Source organism: Tenrec ecaudatus, chromosome 14, assembly GCF_050624435.1.
Source record: "Tenrec ecaudatus isolate mTenEca1 chromosome 14, mTenEca1.hap1, whole genome shotgun sequence".
Taxonomy (NCBI): domain Eukaryota; kingdom Metazoa; phylum Chordata; class Mammalia; order Afrosoricida; family Tenrecidae; genus Tenrec; species Tenrec ecaudatus.
In genome coordinates, this window is record NC_134543.1 from 22,955,127 (window position 1) to 22,978,666 (window position 23,540).

General features: G+C 45.5%; 1 protein-coding gene across 1 annotated transcript in view; it reads left to right on the forward strand.

The window, feature by feature from the left end:
* The window catches only part of STON2 (stonin 2), a 134,974-nt gene extending 111,969 nt beyond the window's left edge, over nt 1-23,005 (forward strand). The window contains exons 5-7 of the mRNA XM_075531361.1: nt 8,182-10,017; nt 20,682-20,884; nt 22,702-23,005. Of these exons, the coding sequence (XP_075387476.1) occupies nt 8,182-10,017; nt 20,682-20,884; nt 22,702-22,785 (2,123 nt within the window). The 3' untranslated portion in view covers nt 22,786-23,005. The remainder of the gene's footprint in view (nt 1-8,181; nt 10,018-20,681; nt 20,885-22,701) is intronic.
* The last annotated feature ends 535 nt before the right edge of the window (nt 23,006-23,540 follow it).

Consider the following 23,540-nt stretch of genomic DNA (forward strand, 5'->3'; position numbering starts at 1 on the left):
AAGAAGGTGTTTAGTACTGCTCTATTGGTTTTCTTAGCCCATAAAACATGGAAGGTAGAGTTGAATATTCCTGATCATTTCTGTCAGGTAAGGCGTAAGTGGGTATTTGACATACTGGTATCTTTGGGGACCGATGAAATGGCAGAGGGGACTGTGTCTCCACTCCTCCAGCTGCACAGGTGAAAAGGAAGGAGGGTCCAGCTCCACACCAGCCCAAGCTTGTGGCTGATCCCCATGAAGCCAAGGTCACACATGCCTCCACCTTCTGTCTCTTATGCTGACACCAACTGACCTTCCACGACACTGACCGCTTGCTTAGCTATTGTGTGCTCATTTCTTGCAATGGCTGTTCCGAACTCACAGCCAGTGCTCCCAGGTGGGGAGCTTTTTAGGGAAGTGAACAAATCAGAGTCAAAAGCTTTGAGGCTGCGGCCCTTTAGCGCGCCTCTTCGCAGCCGTGCCAGCTGACACCTCTCTCTCTCTGGTTCTCACCTTCTCAGCCACTTGACTCCTTAGCCTCTGCCCAGATTTGGCAAGTGTTACAAAGTCCCTTAAGCGTTACAAAGCCCCTTTAGCGTTGATAAATGCCCACAGGGCACCCCACTCTGCCAGCCATCCTCATGCCTAAAGGCCCTTCGCTTTACTCTTTCTGTGAGCCCGGTCTCCTGCCTTATGCTGCTGCCTATGGTACTTCTGGTGCGCTCTGCTGGGGCTCTTTCTTGATGGTTGTGGGATTCTCTGGTCCTGCTCTTGTGAGACAGCGCACTTTATACCCAGCAGAACAGCAAAACTGACCAATCCTCAAGTTTGCATCTCCTGCCCCTTGTTTGCATGCCTCCACCCAGTCCTCTGATGGGACTTACAAAGTCTGGCTAGAAGAGCCAGTCATTTTGCTTTGCCACAAGGATGTTTCTGGCCAGATAATTTTAGCAGCATCAAAGCATCCTCTAGCGCTGTGGACAATGATAAAGACACATGCCCTCTGGCTCTTAGTTCCCCCCCCCACCACCACCAATATATTTTGATGATAGACAAACAGCTAGCTTCTGCCATTGAGTCACCTGTGACTCTTGGGGACCTATGTACCACAGCGCGATACCGCTGGTTCTGCATTACCCTCATTATCTCTGGTATATTTGAGCTGGCATGGTGGAAGCAGTTGTTTCGACCCATCTTCCTCATCGTCACTGGTCCTATCACCAAGCCTCCTGCCCGCCTACAATGATTGATCCCTCTTGATGACATGTGATCAAGCAAGTCAGACCGTCTTCTGTTCTGATCCATAAGGTTTTCATTGGCTACTTTTCGACGTAGATCACCAGGCTCTTCTTCCCAGGCTGTCGTAATCTGGGAGATCTGCTGCAACTTGCCCACCATAGATGGCCCTGCTGCCACAGGGCATTCCAGCAGCTTAGCTCCCAGCTTCACAGCAACACACACGCCCCTAGAGTTTGATAAGCTGACAGATGTGTGGTGGGACAAGTAGGCAAGTGTCTGCTTCGTTGGGGTCAAATGAACAGCTAGCTCCTTTGATAAAAGTCTTGATGAATTTCTTACAACTCCTTCCCATCTCTCTCCCAAACACATGTACACATCCGGAGATGACATTTCCCCACTGAGCACCCAAAGGAGCGTCTGTGGATGGGTATTGATCCTTGTTTCTTTAACTCCTTTTTCCCCGTTGAGCAATGTTCTTAGGAAGTCATGTGTGCAGAAACATTTTGCCAATCTCAAGAGGAGAAAAACAGATTTTATTACTATGAAGACGTATGAAGGAAATACTGAAGTAATAAAAATTAAAAGTAGGGCTTGACATCTGATCTCCTCTTGGGTAGTTTATTTAAAGACTGAGCCTCTGTCTTCTTAGCAGCCTGAAAGAGGTCAGGCTTTATTATTTCGGACTCTCCCCGAGTCCTACACTGCTGCGTTCTTGTTCTCACTTCACAGATTGCTCCACAAGGGTTCGGTGCCGACTGTGTGTCTGGAGCCAGTTGTCCTGTTTTAAATATGTGTTCCTGTGTAACAGTGACGGCCATTTCCTGTCGAGAAAATAGCAATAATCGAAGTTTATTTGCTCTCGCCACTGTTAATAAATTCCATCTCTCAGTTCTCAATAAAGTGTATACATCTGTTACTATGTTAACAAGGTAACAAACGTAATATCTGCACTGTTCAAAATACAACTCTCACTTCCCCACCCCCACCACCATAGTGTTTACTTGTTTTTCAGTTTGGTGTTAGCCACCCTTACAATGAAATACTTTAAATAAATCTGTTGGGAACGAAGTCGTAAAATAAACTGGAGTCTAACGGTAAAAGAATCCACCATTGCTCCGTACTTTGCAGCAGGGAGTACGTGGATGCTGGGAATGTGTGCTGTGCTCTGTGGTGAGAGGGCATCTAATGCAGGGCTTTTGGGTCGCAGCAGCCCAGCTCCTAAGACAAGCAATTTGGACTTGGTAGCCAGTAGAAGAGATAGCCATTAAAATAATGTTGGAGTTTTTGTTTCAGTTTTCTTTTTAATAATTCTGTAATATGGAACTGATGGTTAACTTTGTCCTGTCCATTCTATTGCCAACTCATAGTGACCCTACGGGACAAAGTCACCTGCTTTCTAAGGCTGTCACTCTTTACAGAAGCCACATGTCTCTCCCATGAAGTGGATGGTAGGATCAAACCACTGACTTCTCCATTAGCAAAGTGCTGAACTTCTGTGACCCGAGGGCTCCTATGTACACGATGAAAATTAATGTCCTTAATAGATAGCAAGAGTATGTAAATCCTCAATAGAACTGCACAAAGGGATAAAAAGAACACAGTTTATTAATAAAGAAATGTAAATGTCTAAGAACTAGATGAGGAACATGCTGGTGCAGTCACTAAAGCACTTGACTGCTTTTCAGAAGGTCAGAGGTTCGAACCTCCTAGCCACTCCCCAAAAAAGATGGCGCCACCTTGGATGACTGCGGAACACGTCTGCTCTGTCTTCTGGGGTCCCTGCACCACAACAGACTTGACAGCTGTGAGTTGCCCTTTAGGGTTTTAGAATAACTATTTAGGGAAAAGTTTAACCTTATGAAACATTGCGATACAAATTCTCTAAGTATCAGTTAGCACGTATGTATATAATATGCAAATTAATTAGTTCCTAACATTTTGATGTAAATCTATTTGTCTTATGGAGAGTATGAGTTGATTTTGAAAGTTTGACATCTGTATTCATTTTTGAAAATAGAATATTATGTATTGCTTACAAAATAAATAATAAAAGTTCAAAATATATCATCTTTATTGCTACTTCCTTTTAACGAAAAAACAAACCAAAAAAAGCTTAGTTATTTTCCGTGTTGATTAAACTGTGATTAGATGTGTCCTAAGATAGTTATAACTGGAAAGGCCTGTTCTTGCTAGTTCACTTTTGCCTGTTTCTTACTGGACAAGTTTACTGGCTTAAAAAATTGTTATTTTTTTCCTTTCTCTAAGGTTGATTGGTTAGTCATTAAAAAGAAGAAATATTTAAAACTTTTACAAGCAATATAGTATATTTTTTAGGAAGAATATGTGTTTAAAACCTTTAAATTTACCTCATGCTTCATGAGATTTTTATTTTCACATAAAAATAGTACAAAATAATATATTCCAAAGCATATGTGTATTCTACATATTATCTGACAGGAGGATTGTATTCAGTTCTTTAATGAGCTTAATCTTCTTCCCAATTAGCTAGTTAACATTTATTTTTCTGTAGTAAATTGTTTGGTCTCTTATTCGTGTCGTTTGTGATACTGTACCCATTTTTGTTAAGGATACTACTTACCCTTGTTAAATATTGACAGCATTAACTTTTTCTCGTATGTGATATGACTTGTGCTCCCAGGGACTGTCCATACAGTGAAGCCTCTGTTTAATATGTGAATGTCTCAGACTTTACTATTAAAAGGGGCTCAGAGACTCCATGACCTACCTGCCATAGAAACTATTAAGATATCTTTCAGTCATCAAATGAAATGTAGGGCAAAATCAAGAGCTCACAAATTAGGAAAATAAACAAGCTCACTGCCATTGAGTCAATGGTGACTCATAACGACCCCCTGTGGGTTTCCACAACTATAGCTGTTTCCAGGAGTAGAAAGCCAGTCTTTCTCGCAAGGTGGCTTCACGCTACAGACCATGCCGACGCAGCCCATTGCGTAACCATTGCACCACAAAGAGAGAAGTCGGTATTGATAAGGAATACTTTCCCTAAATCTTACTTGGCAATATTTGGGTTCACTTCATGAAATGGTTAGTTTATTTCTTGGGAACTGCCGATCAGCTTCTGCATTTTACCTCTAAAGGGTTGTCCCTCCCCTTGCTTTGAAAGCGATTTCACAGGAAAAACAGTGTTCCTTTTCAGAACTCTGACTTACATCCCATCACTGCCCCAAAGAGTGTATCTGCTTTTTAATATGGGAAATTTGACTGTCACGGTAGAGAATTTTGTAATAAAATCTTTCTAATGGCTGCCAAAGAGAAAACAGAATCCTTAGAAATGAATTTAGTTCCAAAGTTCACCCTCCAGTTCTAAAGACACCCCCATTTAAATGGTACTATGGGTGTTATGCTTTTAGCACTGGCTAGGACCTAGTGTGACTTCAAATGACTTGGTTTGAAAGAGAACTCACTGTAAGAAAATTGTCTTCGGTGGAGACAAGCCTTTCTTGGTTTGAGAGGGGATGAGGAGAAATGTTATTTTGGGGACAGATTCCCAGAAGAAGGGCATCCTTTGGCAGCAAGTACAATAGGCTTCTGCAGAAAGCCGCACTGTAAAGAAAAAGAACATCTTTTTCAAGTAGGGAGTGGGGTGTGCTCTCAGGCAGAGAGGATATCCCCAGCACCAGGGGCGGCCAGCAAGGCACGGTCTGAGAGCAAACATCCATTAGAAAAGATCTATTGGGCTGCTCTCCTTTCCCAGTTCCCTCCAGGCGGCCTAAGTCTCTGCTCCAAAACAGTGAAGACTATTTCACAGTGTCCGTTTCGCCTTCATTACACCCACAATGACAAGAAATGAAATACAGATCCTACAAGCCTGGGTTGTTTGCCAAACCCCTTCCTCTGTTTTTCCAGACAGTCAATCACTTCTGCGTACCCAAGCGTGCTGTCTTGATTTCATGGAAGCGGGTGCTCATCTTAAAAGTGTTGTGGAATTCCTTTATCGTGCTGTCCATTTGGAAATACGCGCTCCCCATTCTGTCTGCTGGGTAGGTGCGGATCTGTATGGAAGTGTTGGGCTGTGTTTTCAAACTGACCTTTTCAGTGGACGGCAGTGCTGTCTGGATAAATATACAAGGGGATCTGGGCAAACCCAAACTCAGCAGGGCTGCCTTGTATTTCTGCTGCTCACATGGTTCCGGTCTTTGCCAGGGTGCGGGCCGCCTTACCCCTTTTCTACCGCTTTCGGTGGAAAAGATTTCAATTTTCCTTCTCCAATAGGTTTCCTGTCTTTGCTTAGTGTTCTCTGCTTTGCTCCTTGGGTTCTGCTACCCATTGTCAAGTCCACACAGAACTCACAGACACCATTCACGATTAAAGGGCTTGTTAAAGAAGTTAGCAGTTGTAATGCCAGTGAGAGATGCTCAGGGGAGCTGTTTATCAGGACATGGACCAACGTTGCTTCAGATCTGCTAATAAATGCCCCAAGGGGCATATTACCCTATCAGAAGCTTCCACCCAAAGGCATTGCGCTCAAGCTCCACGGGTCAGCCAACCTAGCCCCCTGAATTATGTATTCAGGGGTCAGCAAGTTCAACTCCCCCAATCAAGTGCTGATCCCCCCACCCCACCCCCCACACACTGCACAAGCCAGCCTCCTCCAAAAAGAGCGCTCAGCTGTACTTGCTGGGCGGGTTGGGGAGTCCACCTCTCTGTTCTGTGCTCTCTCATTCTGCGGCTCCCCTAATGATACAGCTGGCTTCTGGATTCAGGAGCCTCCCCGTGCAGGGACCTCAAGTTCAGAGGATACACTTTACTCTTGGCTGTTGCTGGTAATGAGATCCCTCCTCCTTCTCAGAGGACTCATTTTCTACACAGCAGGGAATTCCAGTCACAATTACTCATAGGTGAATCATATCAGTCTCTTCCCCCGCCTTCTTAACAGGCCCATGCAGGGAAAGAAAGGGCATTTGGTGGGAGTTTGAATTTTGACTAGAAGAGTCCCATTAAATAATTCACTGCCCCTCCATTCCCTCCTTACACAGCTTCTGGTTTTTGCAGGTTTTACTGTACTTGGAATTGTGGTTGACAAGCTAACCGTCCCATCCACCTACATGCGATGATTTGGCATTGTTGAATTTTCATATACATATGGTTTCGCAGGTATCAGGGAATGCCGTCATTTGAGTATACCTTTCTCTTTGATTCCAACTGACTAGCAGTGGGAACAGAGGGTGGGATGATGTCAGAAATCACTACACACATTGCTCCAGGATAGCAAGTGTTGCAAAGTTTCATACCTCCCATTCCATCCGCAGTACTTTGAGTGTCTACACCAGATATTTGTTTTCTGTGCCAGCCAGAGATAAAAATTATCTATTTGGTTTTCCTAGAAAGACAATTCTTGTGGTCTACTTTTTAAAAATCAGCCATTGAAAACCCAACTGCGTCTACTCAGAGTCAACCCTGCGGTAACCAGTTACTCATGGGCCTACAAGGCCATGAGATTCTTTTGTAACTTGTTGAGTTTGCACCTTTCCTTCAGATCTTAGCCTTGAAGGTGCTGCTAGTGTGAAGCTTTCTAGCATCACCTTTGGCTACAAAATGAAGTGCTAATATGCAAAGTCTTTTGATGGGAAAAAGAAAGTAAGAGATTATATCATAGGTATTTCCTCATGTCGCTGTATGCTTTGTTAATATTTTAACAGCCAAGTGTTACTCCATCGGGAGAAAGACAGGGCTTTATGCTCCCATAAACAGTTACAGTCTGGGACACTCACAGCGGCAGTTCTACCCTGTCCCATAGGGTCACGGAATTGGCATGGACCCGATGGCGGTGAGCTTGTGTGTGTGTGTGTGTGTGTGTGTGTGTGTGGTTGATTATTCCACTATGTGGCTTAATTTCTTAAACATTCATCCAACTGTTGAGGTTTAAAATATTTTCCTTTTATGCTGTTCTAAATAATATTAATAGGACATCTCCAAAGGATTTGTTTCACAATTTTAATTCCTTTCATTAAGGAAATAATTTAGGATTACTAAGTTATTTAACATATGTAAAGTCTTTAGTACAAAATTCCCAATCAAGTTTCAGAATCTGTAACAATTTACAGTCTCATGAAAGGTCCACTTAGTTTCCATGTCACAACACCATTAACCTCATTGAGAGTAAACTTTAAATCTTCATTGTATTGAAAAATGTTTTGAGTTTACTTTGCATTTCCTTGATTTTCGGTGAGGTTCTTTTTCATATGCTCATTACAAATCTGCCGTTTCTCTTTCGTGAGTTGACGGTTTACATCCTTGTCTCACATTTCTTTTTGAGTTTTTGTCTTTTGCTTATTGGTTCACATTAACGCACTATAAATTTTGTCTTTAGTATTTATCACATTTGGACTAAAAGGCCTCCGGTTATACTATTATAGTCATAGTATCATTTACAGCAGAACTGGTTTATCCACCGAGATCAGCTTTGTAACAGGAGATGGTTTTCAGTATTTGAAAATTAAGAATATGCACCTCCAAGTAAAGAAAACATTTCTTTTGGAACTTAAAAGTGTATAAAATCTAAATTATAACTGACCTTGGTCCTACCATTCTTCTATCTTGGTATAGCCATTTTTATATATTTAATTTATTTTGATGGCCCTCCTATTGAGTCTCATCTTACTCATCGGGACTGTATAGGGCTTAAAAGGATATATATCTTTATAAAGCAGATATAGATCATCTTTTACCTGCCAACTGGCTGGTAGGTGTGAACCATCGGCCTTGCATTCAGCAGCCTAATGCTTATCGGCCAGTGTCACCAGATGGGCTAATTACAAAATTCGGAGATCCGGGCACAGAGTAAGTACTTGAGACAGGCGATGAGTCGCTTTGATTGAAAGTTACTGGATTCCAAGTAAATGTCTAGTAACCTCTCCTCACGTACATGTGTTCTGTTCAAACAACAGCCCCTCATCTATTCTCCTCCTTCTTTCTTTTAAGACAATTCCTCCTCACTCCAGGAAGATGAAGAAGTAGAGATGGAGGCCGTCAGTTGGCAGGAGAGCAGCCCAACCATGAACGGGCATCCTGCCGTTCCAGGGACCTCTGCTCATTTCCCCAGCTGGGTCACTTTCGAAGACAATGATGTCAGCTGCCCTTTGCCACCGGTCACGTGCCCTCTGAAGCCAAACGCACCACCTCTTGCGTCTGCGCTCCCAGAGGTTCATACCAACTCAACGGGGTCTTCCAAGAGGGAGCGTCCCAGGAGCACTTTGGTGAATTTCTCTAAAGTCCAGAAGCTGGACGTTTCTTCCTTGAACCGCCCGCCTTCCATAACGGAGGCTCCCCGTTGGAGGGCAACGAACCCTTTTTTGAATGAGACCCTACAGGACGTGCAGCCCTCTCCGATTAACCCTTTCAGCGCTTTCTTTGAGAAGCAGGAGAGACTCTCCCAGAACAGTTCCGTTTCTGGCACCACAGGCAAAGGCCAAAGAGATTCCCTCATTGCCATCCACCAGGAAGCCATCAGTTTTGATGGCCCCAGCAAACACCGGGCGCACCTGCGTGCAGTCGAACAACTCAAGCAGCTCCAAATTGATGATCCTGACCACTCGGGCAGTGCCAGGTTACCAGACGACGACCCAGTAGCCTGGATTGAGCTAGATGGTCACCCACCTGCCCCAGCACTGTCCCAGCCCCGGGATGGATGGCCAATGATGTTGAGGATCCCCGAGAAGAAAAACATCATGTCCTCCAGGCACTGGGGCCCCATCTTCATCAGACTTACAGAGAGCGGTCATCTGCAGCTGTACTATGAGCAGGGCCTGGAAAAGCCATTCCGGGAGTTCAAGCTGGAGATGTGTCATGAGATTTCCGAGCCTCGGCTCCAGAACTACGATGAGAATGGCAGGATCCACAGCTTGCGGATCGATCGCGTGACCTATAAAGAGAAGAAGAAGTACCAGCCCAAACCCGCTGTGGCCCACACAGCAGAGCGGGAACAGGTGATTAAGCTGGGCACCACCGACTACGACGACTTCCGGAGCTTCATCCGTGCCGTGCAGGACTGTCTCATGGATCTGCCCGTGTCGTCCATGGACTTGAGCACCGTGGGCTTGAACTATCTTGAAGAAGAGCTCACAGTGGATGTCAGAGATGAGTTCTCTGGCCTTGTGAGCAAGGGTGACAACCAGATTCTCCAGCATCAGGTCTTGACTCGGGTCCACATTCTGAGTTTTCTCTCAGGACTCGCAGAGTGTCGCTTGGGGTTCAATGACGTCCTCGTCAAGGGCAACGAAGTCGTTTCCCGGCAAGACATCATGCCGACCACCACCACCAAGTGGATCAAGCTCCGCGCGTGCCGTTTCCATGAATGTGTGGATGAGGGTGCTTTTAGCAGCGCGCGCGTTATTCTCTTCAACCCTTTGGATGCGTGCCGGTTTGAGCTAATGCGGTTCAGGACTGTATTTGCCGAGAAACACTTGCCTTTCACACTCAGGACGGCCGCAAGCATCAATGGGGCCGAGGTGGAAGTGCAGAGCTGGCTTAGGATGTCCACTGGCTTCTCCTCCAACTGTGACCCTCTCACTCAGGTGCCCTGCGAGAACGTGATGGTCCGCTACCCTGTGCCCAGGGAGTGGGTGAAAAATTTCCGCAGGGAAAGTGTCTTGGGGGAAAAGTCTTTGAAAGCCAAAGTGAACCGGGGGGCAAGTTTTGGCTCCACGAGTGTGTCTGGTTCTGAGCCTGTAATGCGAGTAACTCTGGGAACTGCCAAGTACGAGCATGCCTTCAACTCCATTGTGTGGAGGATAAGCCGATTGCCTGACAAAAACTCAGGTAGGTAGAGGCTTTCTTCTGGGGAAACTATCATGTGAATTGATCCCAGAAGAATTGGGATCAAAGTTCTCAATCCTACTCCTGAGAACAGCATTTGTGTGGCAGGAACAGTGATGGAGGAATGAGACCAGAAAAGTTCACTGTCTTTTCACCACCTTATTCATTCATACTCTCAGTGCCACCGACTTCATTCTGACTCATAGCAACCCTAGAGAACAGGGTAGAACTGCCCTGTGGGTTCTTGAGACTGTAACTCTTACGGGAGTAGAAAGCTTCATCTTTCTCCTGTGGTTTCAAACTACTGGCCTTGAAGTTAGTCCAATGTGTAACCAACCACAATATGACCAGGGCTCCTATACTTTCATAAAGCCGTATTACTTTTCTCTGCTAAGCAGAATTCCAGGGCAACTTATTAATGCTTATATATTTTTTAACTTAATTATTAGCTCTGGATTCTGAAGAAATATCTGTCTGTCTATAATGGGGTATAGGTAACAGGCCAACATATGGCTCAAAATTTTAAAAAAGACTTAGTGTCATCATGTCAATGCTGACTCACAGCAACCCCCTGTGGGTTCCCAAGACTGTAACTGCGTCCAGGAATAATAAGCCCCATCTTTCTCCCGAAGAGCGGCTGGTGGTTTCAAACTGCCGACCTTGAGGATCACAGCCGAACTCATAACCACAACACCAGGGCTCCTAAAATTAGGCTAGTCATCTGTAAAATACATGTGAGAAGGGAACTTTATGATTCCAGCTACACTGTATAAGGCCTGTGAATCATAACATCTCAAACTCAGACTTTGGCATGCGGACTTAGGGGTGGAGAAGAAAAGTGTCCCCTGATTAGACTGAACAGGACATGAAGATCCAAAAGGACCTAAATTCTATCAGGAAAAAGGTGAAGGAAGGGATGTTTTATCTAAACCACCACCACACATTAAAGAAAAACCAAACAAAGCATCAGCCCCACTGGCCTGCTCCCAGCTGTCATCAAGAATGTCTGGGAGGGGCTTCTGTGCTGGGTGTTTCGGAAAGGCAGTGACTTTCCTTGTGGGTCCACTGAGCTTTAGGGAGATGACAAACCTAGAGAGCAGTCTAGCCAGTATGAGTGACTGAGAGCAACAATGCCCATGTTCCTCCGGGCTTTTAAAGCACCTCTCTCCCTGTTTATTGTAAATGTTATCCATCAGTTCCAACTCAAGGTGCCCCTGCAACATTCAGCAGAAGGAAACACGGCCCGGCCCTGAGCCATCCTCACAATTGCTCCGCAGCCACCGTGTCAGTCCGTCTTGTTGAGGGTCTTCTCTTGTTCACTGCCCCTGCAGGGGCACACACAATCCCAGCAAGTAGGGAGGGTGAAGTTCTCACTGTCTCTCTTCTGAAACGGGCACACCCCCAAGGAGGCATCGTCAGCTGATTGATAGGTCACATGGTATTTTCAGTGACCATCTGTGCATGAGAATGCTGGACAATATTTAATCAATTTCAAAGAAGAATTGATGCATTTGAATGATGTTGGAAAATAATGTTGACTATCCCGTGGACTGCTGGAACAACAGATACATCTTTCTTGGGAAGAAATACAAGAATACTCTTTAGAAGCAAGGAAAACACCAGTTCACGTACTTCGGATTTGCTCCCAGGAGGGCCCAGTCCCTGTAGAAGGGCAGCCTTCTTTGTAAAGCAGAGGGTCGGCAAAAAATAGGAAGGCTGATCCACATAGTGATGATCCACATAGCTGATCCACATAGCGATGGCCTGAGCTGATCCACATAGCGATGGCCACAGTGAGCTGATCCACATAGCGATGGCCACAGTGAACTCAAACAATGCTCGTTGTGAGAACGGTGTAGGCGGAGGCGGTGGGTCGTTTCATTGTCTGTAGGCTCACAATGAGTTGGAACCATCTCAACAGTAGCAAGTGGTGACAGGATGTGCTGGTAAGAGGCGGTCCAAATGTGGCCACCTCTCTAGGCACGAATACACACCAGGCATGGCGGGGCAGGCAGTTGGTGTAGTAAGGCAATTGCAGAGATGGTTAAACCTCTGCGTTTGAGGATCCTTTTGCCAGCCCATTGCTATACTAACTGAATGGTTAAGACGAGAAGGTCTTTCTCTCTTGCTTTTTCTTTTCTCCTGGAGTTCACGCTGCTTTGTGTTGTTTTGTTTTCTCGGTGGCAGCCACAGCCACGGGGCTGGCTTGGCCAAGGCCAAGGAAAAGGAGACACTCTGAACTCCTCCCCTTTGTTACCAGAGCCCTTGGGAAAAGAGGGCCAACCTCCGGGTGGGGAAACGATATGATGAGAAAATTGGTGGGTGGCTTGGGACAAGGAAAGCGGGTGTCAAATTTATACTTATTGGAATTTTTAGCTCTTCTTTCTAAGCATGATTCAAATGACTTCATTCTGGGTTTGTTGGATTGTCAAGCCGAAAAGACCCTTGGGATTAAGACCCAGGAGGATATGACTCATCTAGAGTTCACATGGTTTCACCCAGAGGTCTTTCCACTGTCCTATCCGATGACACCAACTAGACACAGCGTGAAATAATTCCCACGAGAAGACTAGAGACCTGCGGTTTTCCCAATCAGCCACATACACACGATCTCAATTGTTTTGAAGTGCTTTTGCTGAAATATTTCAAAGTGCAACACGAGGGTTATTCCTTATAAACAAAATAGGCCAACTGACTAAGCAAAGACGGGCAGGGGTGGGGTGGGAAATGTTGGTAGGAATTGATAGCTCGTGGTTTTCTTGGCTGCATCTCCATTCCTCATTGAACAAGCAGGCTGCAGCAGGGACAGTGCAAGAGCAATTCTGAGAAACCAGGACCCAGGACTAATGGGTGTCTCCTCTGGGTACGGCTACTGGGATAAATCATGTCATTTTCTGTCCGTGGGAGGGCAGGATACTTTGACTGGCATGGCCACCAAGTTGACTGGCCGTGCTGGGAAGATCAGTTCCCAAAGGAAGAAGACGAGCCTTAATATGAGACGGGGAAATAGCAGCTCTTCCGCAAAACCCTTTCTTGTTTTGTGTAATTTTGGTTTTATTTTTAAATTCCAACCCATAAGGCACTTAACTGGCAAGACACTAATTTGGTTTTAATCATTTTCTAATTTAATTAGTTATCTTTTTAAAAAAACATTTTATTGGGGCTGTTAAACTCTTATCTCCATCCATCCATCCATCCATCCATCCATCCATTGTTTCAAGCACATCTGTATGTTGCCATCATCATTTTTAAAACATTTTCTTTCTACTTGAGTCCTTGGCATCGGCTCCTCATTTTTTTCCCTCCCTCCCTCTCTTGTGAACCCTTGATAATTTATAAATTATTTTTTCATGTCTTACACTGACCACTGTCTCCCTTCACCCACTTTTCTGTTGTCCCTCCCCTTGGGAGGGGGTTGTATGTCAATCATTGTGATTGGTTCCCCTTACCCCCATCCCCATCCCGCTTCCCTTACCCTCCTAGTATTGCTACTCTCAATATTGGTCCTGAGGGATTTATTTGCCCTGGATTCCCTGTGTTGCGAGCTCTTATCTGTGCTAGTGTACATGCTATGATCTAGCTGGATTTATAAGGTAGAATTGGAGTCATAATAGTGGGAGGTGAGGGGGTGGGGGTGGAAGATTTAACGAACTAGAGGAAAGTTGTGTGTTTTGTCAGTGCTATACTGCACCCTGACTGTCTCATCTATTCCTTGTGGCCCTTCTGACAGGGGATGTTCAATTGACTAATGGTGGGCTTTGGGTCTCCACTCTGCCCTCCCCCTCATCACATCAATATGATTTTTTGTTTTTGTTTTGGGTCTTTGATGCCTGATACCTGATCCTATTGACACCTCATGATCACACAGGCTGGTGTGCTTCTTCTATGTGGGCTTTGTTGCTTCTCAGCTAGATGGTCGCTTGTTTATCTTCAAACTTTTAAGACCCCAGACACTATATCTTTTGAGAGCCGGGCCCCATCAGCTTTCTTCACTACATTTGCTTATGCACCCATTTTTCCTTCGGTGACCATGTCAGGGAAGGTGAGAATCACAGAGTGTCGGGTTAGTAGAACAAAGTGGTCTAGCGTTGAGGGGGTACTTGAATGGAGGCCCAATGACCATCTGCTGCCTTAATACTTTATAAATAAATATATGTCCATCGATCTATTCTCCTATCATCATATATAAATGTATCTACATATATACATGCCTGTATTTAGACCCCCACAAATGTCCTTTGCCTCCTAGCTCTTTCTTCTATTTCCTTTTACCTTCCTCTTGTCCCACTATCATGTTCAGCCTTCATTCGGGTCTCAGTAATTCCTCTGGGCTATAGTGCCCTTGATCAAGCTCCGCCTCCCCGGGCATCCTATGCCCTCCTCACCATTGGTTTTAGATCACTTGTTCTTTCCTTGTCCCTGGGCAGCAAACCCTCTCTCTAGTGCTTCCCAGTACAGTCAGTCGGGAGAAAGAGGAGGCTTTCTACGACCATGAGATTTACCGTCTCTGAAACCACGGGGCACCCTACCCTCTCTTAGAGGGGTGCTAGGGGTCAGAATTGTCTTCATGGCAGGGAGTTTGGTGTGGGTTTTACTTTGTGAAAGGCTTTTTTAAAATTCAGGACAGTCTAATATTTGGGGATATTTCTCACTTAAAACTCTCCCATCATTATTGCTTTTTATATTGTGGTGACTCATTATTTTCAGTCTTGTACTGCTTTTTGCCAAAGGTACCCTGTTGTCTTAATTCAGGAATTTGATCGCACCCTTTTCTAGAGAGTCCCCAGGTGTGCAGGATCTGAATTGCAGTCAAATTGCAAGTTCACAGCCCTTGCTGGTGGTCACGGTGCCCAGCTCCCGCCCTCTGCATCCAATGATTGGTCTGGATTGTTCACCTCCCATGGAAGCCCGGGGCTGAGCTCTTCTCCACGTCCACGGAACGGTGCTTTTGCATAACCCTTAACCCGCTGACCACAGAGGAAGCTGGCCCGAACCTCCCATGCCTCCATCTCAGAGTGGCCACACAAACTCAATCACGGGTGGCCCTGACCAGCAGGTTGGGTGGGTACCCCTGGCCTTCCTGGCACCCCAAATCTGCAGCCACAGCAGGATCTGTTTTCAAGTCCATCTAAGTCACCACCTTGAATCCCAACAAGGCTGTTGCCCTGAGGCCCAGGTCAGCAACACACACACACGGTTCCCTTCTCTGCGTTCCCCAAGGGTCTTCCCGCCCTGCCCTCAGTTTATCCAAATCTGAGGTGGCGCCCCGAGAACTTCAGCTGTTTTCACCACAAGGAAATAAAGCACTCTAAACGGCATAGAGCATCCCTGTTGGGCTAACCACAAGGTTAGCAGTTCAAAACCACCAGCCACTCTGTGAGTGAGAGATAAAGACTTTCTATTCGAGATTTACAGCCTCAAGTCAGTCAGTGTGCAGTATAGCACTGATGAAACATACAACTTTCCTCTAGTTCGTTAATGCTTCCTCTCCCCTACTATCATGACCCCAATTCTACCTTACAAATCCAGCTAAACCAGAACTTGTACACTGATGCAGATAGGAGCTGGGAACAGGGAATCCAGGACAAATAAACCTCTCAGGACCAAGAATGAGAGCAGCAATACCAGGAGGGTAAGGGGAAAGGTGGGGGGAGAATGGGAGAACCAACCAATCATTGCAATTCCATTCCTCCTTAGAGCAGGTGTGGAGAAAACTGTCACCTTCCATAGAAAGAAAACTCTGGATTTTGATGTTACATTTTGTCAACTGCGTCAAGGAGGAGCTCATCGTCTTTGGGCTTACTTAGTTCATCACCAGGAGTGAAACTGTACCAGCTTTCAAGGTGGACGCTCCTATCTGTCCACCAGTTCTCCACATTGAGTTTTTGAAGTAGAAATTAGGAGAGAATGTTGCTTTCATAGTTTGCTGTGCATGAGAGGAGGGGGTGGGTCTTGTAGAAAGAAAAGATAATCATCCCAACAAGTATACAATTGAAATTAGATTAAAAAACTATTGTTTATATTATAAGGAAAACTCCTTTTTTTCTGTATTTGAAGGGTATTGAAAAAAATCCATGGAAAAGTAGGATGGAAAGATAATAGAATTTTCCCCTCAAACTTTTGGAAGTTCTTTCATATTTTGAAGTGATCTGACTCTATGGAAATAGAGGTGAGCTGACCTTTCTGACACCATCGCAAATGTGGTGAAGAAAGCTGATGGTGCCTGGCTATCAGAAAATACAGCATCTGGGGTCTTGAGGGCTTGAAGGTGAACAAGTGGCCATCTAGTTCAGTAGCAACAACGCCCACATGGAAGAGGCAAACCAGCCTGTGTGATCATGAGGTGCCAATGGGATCAGGTATCAGGCATCAAAGAACAAAAAATCAAATCATTGTGATTGAGGGGGAGTGTAGATTGGGGACCCATCTGTAGGCAACTGGACGTCTCCTTACAGAAGGGTCATGGGGAGGAGACGAGCCAGTCAGGGTGCAGTGTAGCAATGATGAAACATACAACTTTCCTCTAGTTCCTAAATGCTTCCCCCCCTCCTGCTATCATGATTCCAATTCTACCTTACAAATTCGGTTAGACTAGAGTATGTACACTGGTAGTTAGGAACTGGAAACACAGGGAATCCAGGACAAATGAATCCTTCAGGACCAGTGGTGAAAATGGCGATACCGGAATGGTGGAAGGAAGGTGAGGGTAGAGAGTGGGAACTGATCACAAGGATCTACATATAACCCCCTCCCTGGGGGGTGGACAACAGAAAAGTGGGTGAAGGGTTATGTTGGACAGTGTAAGACATGACAAAATAATGATTTATAAATTATCAAGGGTTCATGAGAGGGTGGTGGCAGGGAGGGAGGGGAAAAAATGAGAAGCTGATACCAAGGGCTGGAGTAGAAAGCAAATGTTTTGAAAATAATGATAGCAAGAAATGTGCTTGACACAATGGATGGATGGATGGATTGTGATGAGTTGTACGAGCCCCCCAGTAAAGTAATTCAAAAAGAAAGACATGGAGGTGAGTTGAAAGCATAGTCAGAACCCCAGCTGAGTTTTATTACCAGATCTACCACCTGATGGCTGTGGGACCTTACACCATTTACTCAGAACATTTAAGGCAGTGGTTCTCAACCAGGGGTCACCCATTTCATCACAGTAGCAGAACTACAGTTATGAAGTAGCTGCAAAAATAATTTTACAGTTGGGGCGTCACCACAACTGTATTAAAGGATCATGGTATTAGGAAGGTTGAGAACCACTGCTTTAGGGGAATCCTCAACTCCAAAACAGGATGGTTAAGAATGAAATGACTTGATTTTTAAGTGCTTAACATAGAACTTGGCATATAAAAAGTGAACAGTAAATGGTGAGATCACATCTGTGATACATAATTTTTTAATACAGAATCGATATATTTTGAAATAATGTAGTTTTATTAGTACTGTATCTTAAGTTCCTTTCCTAAAAACCAGCAGAAGCATTTTAAAATCATTTTTAAGAGCACTCTTCTCAGAAGTAGCTACTGAAATATGTTAAATTAAAAAAAAGAATATGCTAACTTTGTGAAATAGAGGGAAACAAATACTTGGTTGTGTGTAATATTTTCCTGGGAGAGGGTGCACATGTGCTCATTTTCTGAGATTAAAAAGCCCAGGCCAGACCAATAGAATTGGAATCGTTTATTTGGGGAAACGTAGAAACAAGGAGGCTGTTTCAGTTATAAAACTAAATCGAGGCCATTTCATGTTTATCCATAGCTCGTTGCTGGGAGGGGCTGCTCCTACCCCTTCCCTCTTAAGCCCTGTCACCCTGCAGATCCGGGGCTGGGCACCAGGTGGTTCTTTCAGACAAGGTGAGATGGGATTGCTCAGCAAGTCTCTAGCGCTGGTCAGAAGCAGTCCACTTTTCTTCCTTAAGCCTCGGTTTCCTTATCTGTCGACTGAAGAGAGCATTAGAGCCGCAAAGAATTGTTAGACACAGTCGGGGAGAGAATACGAGTAAAGCGTTTAGCACAGGACCTGCCACTGGAAGTTCAACAGCCATTTCCTGTGGGGCTATGAGTGGAGATGGTGTTGCCATGGTTTCCGTCACTGAACTAAGCTCTCTTCCCCCTCAGAAACCACCCTCAGGCGCACGTCAAGCCTTAAGTCTGCAGTCCAAGAACTGTGGAATTAATCCTAAATTTATAGAATTATTGAGTCACAAAAATTATGACTATCAGCATAAACCAAGAGGGGGTTGTTTACAGAGAGACTGAAGAGTTTAAAAGGAGTCCTGTGGCAATGGGGTTATGAGTTGGCCTTTTCTAACCACAAGGTCAGCAGTTCAAAACCACCGGGCAGTTCTACTCTGGCCAATGGATTTTCTCTGAGTTGAACCCTACTCAGTGGCAGTGAGTTTGATTTTTGTATTCAAAAGGTTTAAAATTAGGAAAGGTGTATGTCAGTGTTACATCCTTTCACCATACTTATTTATCCTAGGTATAAGTAAAGCATCCAAGAAGCTGGGCTAAATGAAAATGGGGCATCAGGATTAGAAGGTAGCTTATTAACAGTCTGTGAAATGCACATAGCTCAGTCTTGCTTGCTGAAAGCAGAAGAGGACTTTGAAACACTGTTAAAAATCAGAGACTGCAGCCTTCGGTGTAGATTGCAATTCAATGAACATAAAACAAATATTCTTACAACATCATGATGAATGGAGAAAAGATTGAAGTTGCCAAAAGATTGCATTTTCCTTGGACCCACAATCCATGCTTAGGGAACAAGCAGTCAAAAAATCAAACAACAGATTGCTGTGGGCAGATGGGCTGCACAAGACGTCTTAAAAAAAAAAAAGTGTTTAGGAACAAATGTCATTTGAGAACTAAGGTGTGCCTAAGCCAAGCCAAGGTACTTTCATGTGCCTTGTGCACATGTTGAAACTGGGCAATGAATAAGCGAGACCATAGAAGACCTGGTGCATTTGACGCTTGGTGACGAATATTGAAAGTGTTGTGGACTGCCCGAAGAACAAACATCTGTTCCCGAGAAGACAGCATGATGAGGCTTTGTCTCCAGCACTGTGGACATGTGATCAGAAGGCTGTCCTGCTTGGTAGAGTGTCCTCGGAAAAGATGATTGACTGTGCTGGTGGCGCAGGCGCAGGCAGTGGTTTGATCTGTCTTCCATAGGGTCATTGTGAGTTGGCTCCATGATACCAATCGCCAACAGTGTCATTGTCCCATCCCCCCTTCTCCGACCTCCCCCCAGATCCTCATGTTACAGGTGAGGACGTGAGCCTGGGAGAACCACGAGTTTGCCTGGGGTGTCTGTCACTTACAGGAGATGGACGTCCAGCCCAGCGAGTCTGACTGCTGGTCCACTCTTCCACCCAGCACATCACGTGAGTCTCTAGCACGTGTGCTGCTTATACGGCTTTTGTCGTGTGCGTACACCATTCACCTGCCGAAAATCGTCTTAAAAACAATGATACGCTAATGATTCAGTGAATCTTTCCAAGGGGACTGGTGGTTTCGTTCCAGGAGGCTCTCACTGATGTTCTGGTTTTGTTTTACGGACCTTGATTCATTGCTGCTGTTGACAGTGTTCTCCGGAACATACCCGATGGACTCACCCCTCACGGACAGCTCGGGGGCACGGGTTCCGTCTTCGAGTCCTGCAACTGATTCTTGCCCTTCTTTTCGGAATTGTTCCTCCTCCATCTCCAGGCCCTTAGTTAAGCTAAGCTGTTGTTTGCTTCTAAGGGACCACGGGATGTTTTTGGTCTAAGGTTTAAAGAGTATCTCATGTCATTAATCCAGCCAGAGGAAGGAAAATGACACTAGAAAAGAAAGTCAAAACTAGATAGTCTAGTTTTGATAGAAGAAAGACCCCTAGGAAAGGCAGTTGCACAGCCCAGAGCAATGAGTGTGCAGATGTGCTTTACACAATTGATGTATGGATGGATTGTGATAAGAGTTGTATGAACCCGAATGAAACAATTAAAAATTTTTTTTAATTCCACAGCCCAAAAGAAGGCCTTGTAGTAAGGAACACATGCTTGATGACTCAGTGGTGTCCTTCAGGCTTTTTGATGACAAACATCATTGATGTTTTATTAGGTGGTAACTGCCAGTCGCTTTTTCCTTTCTCCCGGCCTGCAGACCCTTTTGCTTAGTACTTACGTTGCATTCCGTTTTCACCCTGAGCTGAGCTGAGGAGATGCGCCCCGTTTCTCAGGCCATGGTTTTATTGCTAGGGTACCAGGCTCCTGTAATCAGATAGTATTCTTTCAAAGGGTACAAAGGCACACACAGCTTATCTTCTGACTGAGGCAAACCCTCAGCTTGGCAGTGGGCACTCTGAAAGACTGGCAGCGGCAGGGCTTGTGGGTACTGTTAAGGAGTCCCTGGGGGGGTGCATTGGTTAGTGTGCTTGGCTGCTAACTGAAAAGTAAGGGGCTCCAGTCCACCCACCTCCGAAGAGGTGACCTATTCAGAAAGGTAGCCATCACAACGCTGGGACATACCCCCATACTGAGGGACATGCGGTTGGAACTGACTCAATGACAACTGACTGGTTGGCTGGTTCTTCCTGAGGTGGCTGCCCTGGCGTCTCTCTCTCCTGGTTCCTCCAGAAAGAACCTCATCGTTTGATTCTTTGTTTTCCTTTCATAGCATCTGGTCACCCACACTGTTTCTTCTGCCACCTTGAACTTGGCTCTGACCGGGAAGTGCCTTCCAGATTTGCCAGTCACGTGGATGTCGAGTTCAGCATGCCCACAACCTCTGCTTCCAAAGCCGCCGTCCGATCCATCTCGGTGGAAGACAAGACTGATGTGCGGAAGTGGGTCAATTATTCCGCACACTACAGCTACAAGGTAGCCTCCGGGGGGTTCTGGTGAATGTTCCTGACCCCATTTGTGCCCGACGCTCCTCTCCCCCTGTGAGCTTGCTTTGACATGCTTGCTGCGGTTGCAGGTTGCTCTGACTGCTTCAGAGGGTGTTCTCCGTGCGTAGCTGTGCATGAGTCTGCAAGAAAGTCTTTCTGTCCTCGTGAACGAAAGCCGAGCAATGGAATAAAGGCACTTGTACTACAGAGCCGTGAACTTGGCAGTACAAGGGAATGTCAGGAAAAGGTTCACTAACTAGAGTAGCGCTATATACAGCTCGCACGCACGTGACCGGGCTGTAGGCTCTTGCTGGACAAAATGCCAAAGCCAACTGTTTCTGTAACAATTGGGAGCTCAGGCTGCGCGACACATCCACCAGCATGGGCTTTCCCGGCATCGTAGAAAGTGATAGAATACTGATTCTATCCCCAGAAGTTAGAAATGCAGCATCAGATTAAACGCCAATGGGGAAAAAGACGCTATTGAAGAAGGGTTGGGGTTTGTTTGTTTGTTTGTTTTTCGGCGTGGTTTAATAATTAATTGTATATTCACAAGAGCACCCTTTCATTTTGCTCAATGTGGTAATTTACTTTTCCTCTTAAACGCTCCCTTAAATTGTGTGGGCTAAAGGGTTTAAACCAAAGTGGACCAAGACTCCATCTTGTGGTCGGGAACAAAACAGCATGGCCTTCAAATGGGGCTCAAGTCAAGCAGCCTGACAGGTCCGAGGGTGGTCCAGGTGGTGAATGGACCCAACTGCTAACTGGAAGGTTGGACGTTTGAGTCCACCCACGGGTACCTCAGAAGAAAGGCCTGGTGAGCTACTTCTGAAAGATCAGCCATTGAAAACTACACCGAGGAGGGAGGGGAAAAAAAAAAGAGGACCTGATGCAAAGGGCTTAAGTGGAGAGTGAATGCTTTGAGAATGATTGGGGCGGGAAATGTGTGGATGTGCTTTATACAATTGATGTATGTATATGTATGGATTGTGATAAGAGTTGTGTGAGTCCCTAATAAAATGTAAAAAAAAAAATGTACGAGCCCCCAATAAAATGATTTTTTTAAAGAAAAAAATTAATTAATTTTAAAAAAAAAAACTTCACCAAGTGCAGGGCCACACAGACACACCTGGGGTCATCATTCATCAGCATGGCCTCTGGGGCCCTTTGTCTAATCCAGCGTGAGAAACAGAAGGCAGTGCTGAGAGCAGCCGCCTTCACTGAGACTTAGTTCAGGTGTGCCGCTTTCAAGGCAAGAGTCATTGATCAGTTCCCTCATAATTACAGCCGGAGTATTCTGTAGCTGGAGGTAGAACTCGAAATACTCCAAGGACCTTAAAAAGAATTGGAAAGGTGTCAGCCATCAATGGCAAAGGAGTTCATTTGTTAAATTTACGTGGTCAAGAAGGCCTGCCGCCAGCCGACATTATTGGGGTATGGAAGTGAACAGGAACTGCCCCTATCCCTACAAAGCCAGGTCACAGGGGAGCCCCACCCATGTACAAGATATGGTGGGAATGTTCAAAGAGAGCACCTGGTGAGCCAAGAACAGCTTCACAGAAGAGATGACCTTTGGGCTGCTGCATGGCAAGCAGCGAGGATTTTCCAGGCAAAGCATGATGGAGACGGCTTCTGGACCAACCGTACCAGCTCTGATGTACTCAAGGCCAGGAGTTCCAGCACAGCAAAAGCCAGAAACACTGACAGTGGTACAAGGAGTCTCAAGGCTTCTCCTCTCTTGGCTTATTTATTTGTTTACACTGCATTTCTATTCTAATGTTTCCCTCCAATCTCTATTCCTGACAGGTGGAAATTGAGCAAAAGAGGAGTTTGAAGTCTGACTTTGAAGGAGATGAGATGGAAAATCTCAAGGAGTGTGGGATCCAGTGATGGAGCTCCACTGCAGGCAACCTTGACCCCAGAAGAGTGACAGGATCACTTCCCGAATGGCTGATGTTCCAGTCAGTGCCTCCGGGGCGGCTTCAATGTTGGGAGCAGGGGATCAGATCTCCCCGGAGTTGCCTGTATCATGGGAAACCCAACGTGGCCTTTGAAAAGGCTAGTTGGCTCCATGATGCCTGAATCTCAAGGTTCACCTGCCTTTCGGAGCTTCTTGTACATTTAAGCCTCCTGTCTCAGCCCTGCTAGCCCAGCACTGCTGTGTGGTTTGTGGTACCTGGTAGGGTCAAGAGATGAACTTCCCACATCAGTGTTTGGCATAATTTCCATCTGATGTTCATTGTCACATACAAGAATTTCTGGAAAACGTAGCCTTAACAAGAATCTCTGTCTGTCATTCGCTCTAGAAAGACTCAAAATAGGTGCCCCCCCTCCAAATTTCCTCATTTGGTTCAGTCAAATAGATGGTAAATGTCTTCAGTCCTTAATGGAAACTGTGCAACCATCTTGCAGGCAGTGTGCGTTCTAGAGTGTCTGGATTGAAACACCCCCATCATCTTTCTAAGGTTCAGTCCCCAGGCTTGCCCTCTGGGTCATGAACACTGTTGCTGTTAGGTGCCATTGAGTCAGTAACAACTCACAGCGACCCTGCGGACGACGGAATGAGACACTGCCCAATTCTCCACATCCTCACAAGTGTGTGGAGCCCCTTCTTGCAGTTACTGTGTCTCATAGAGGGGCTTCCT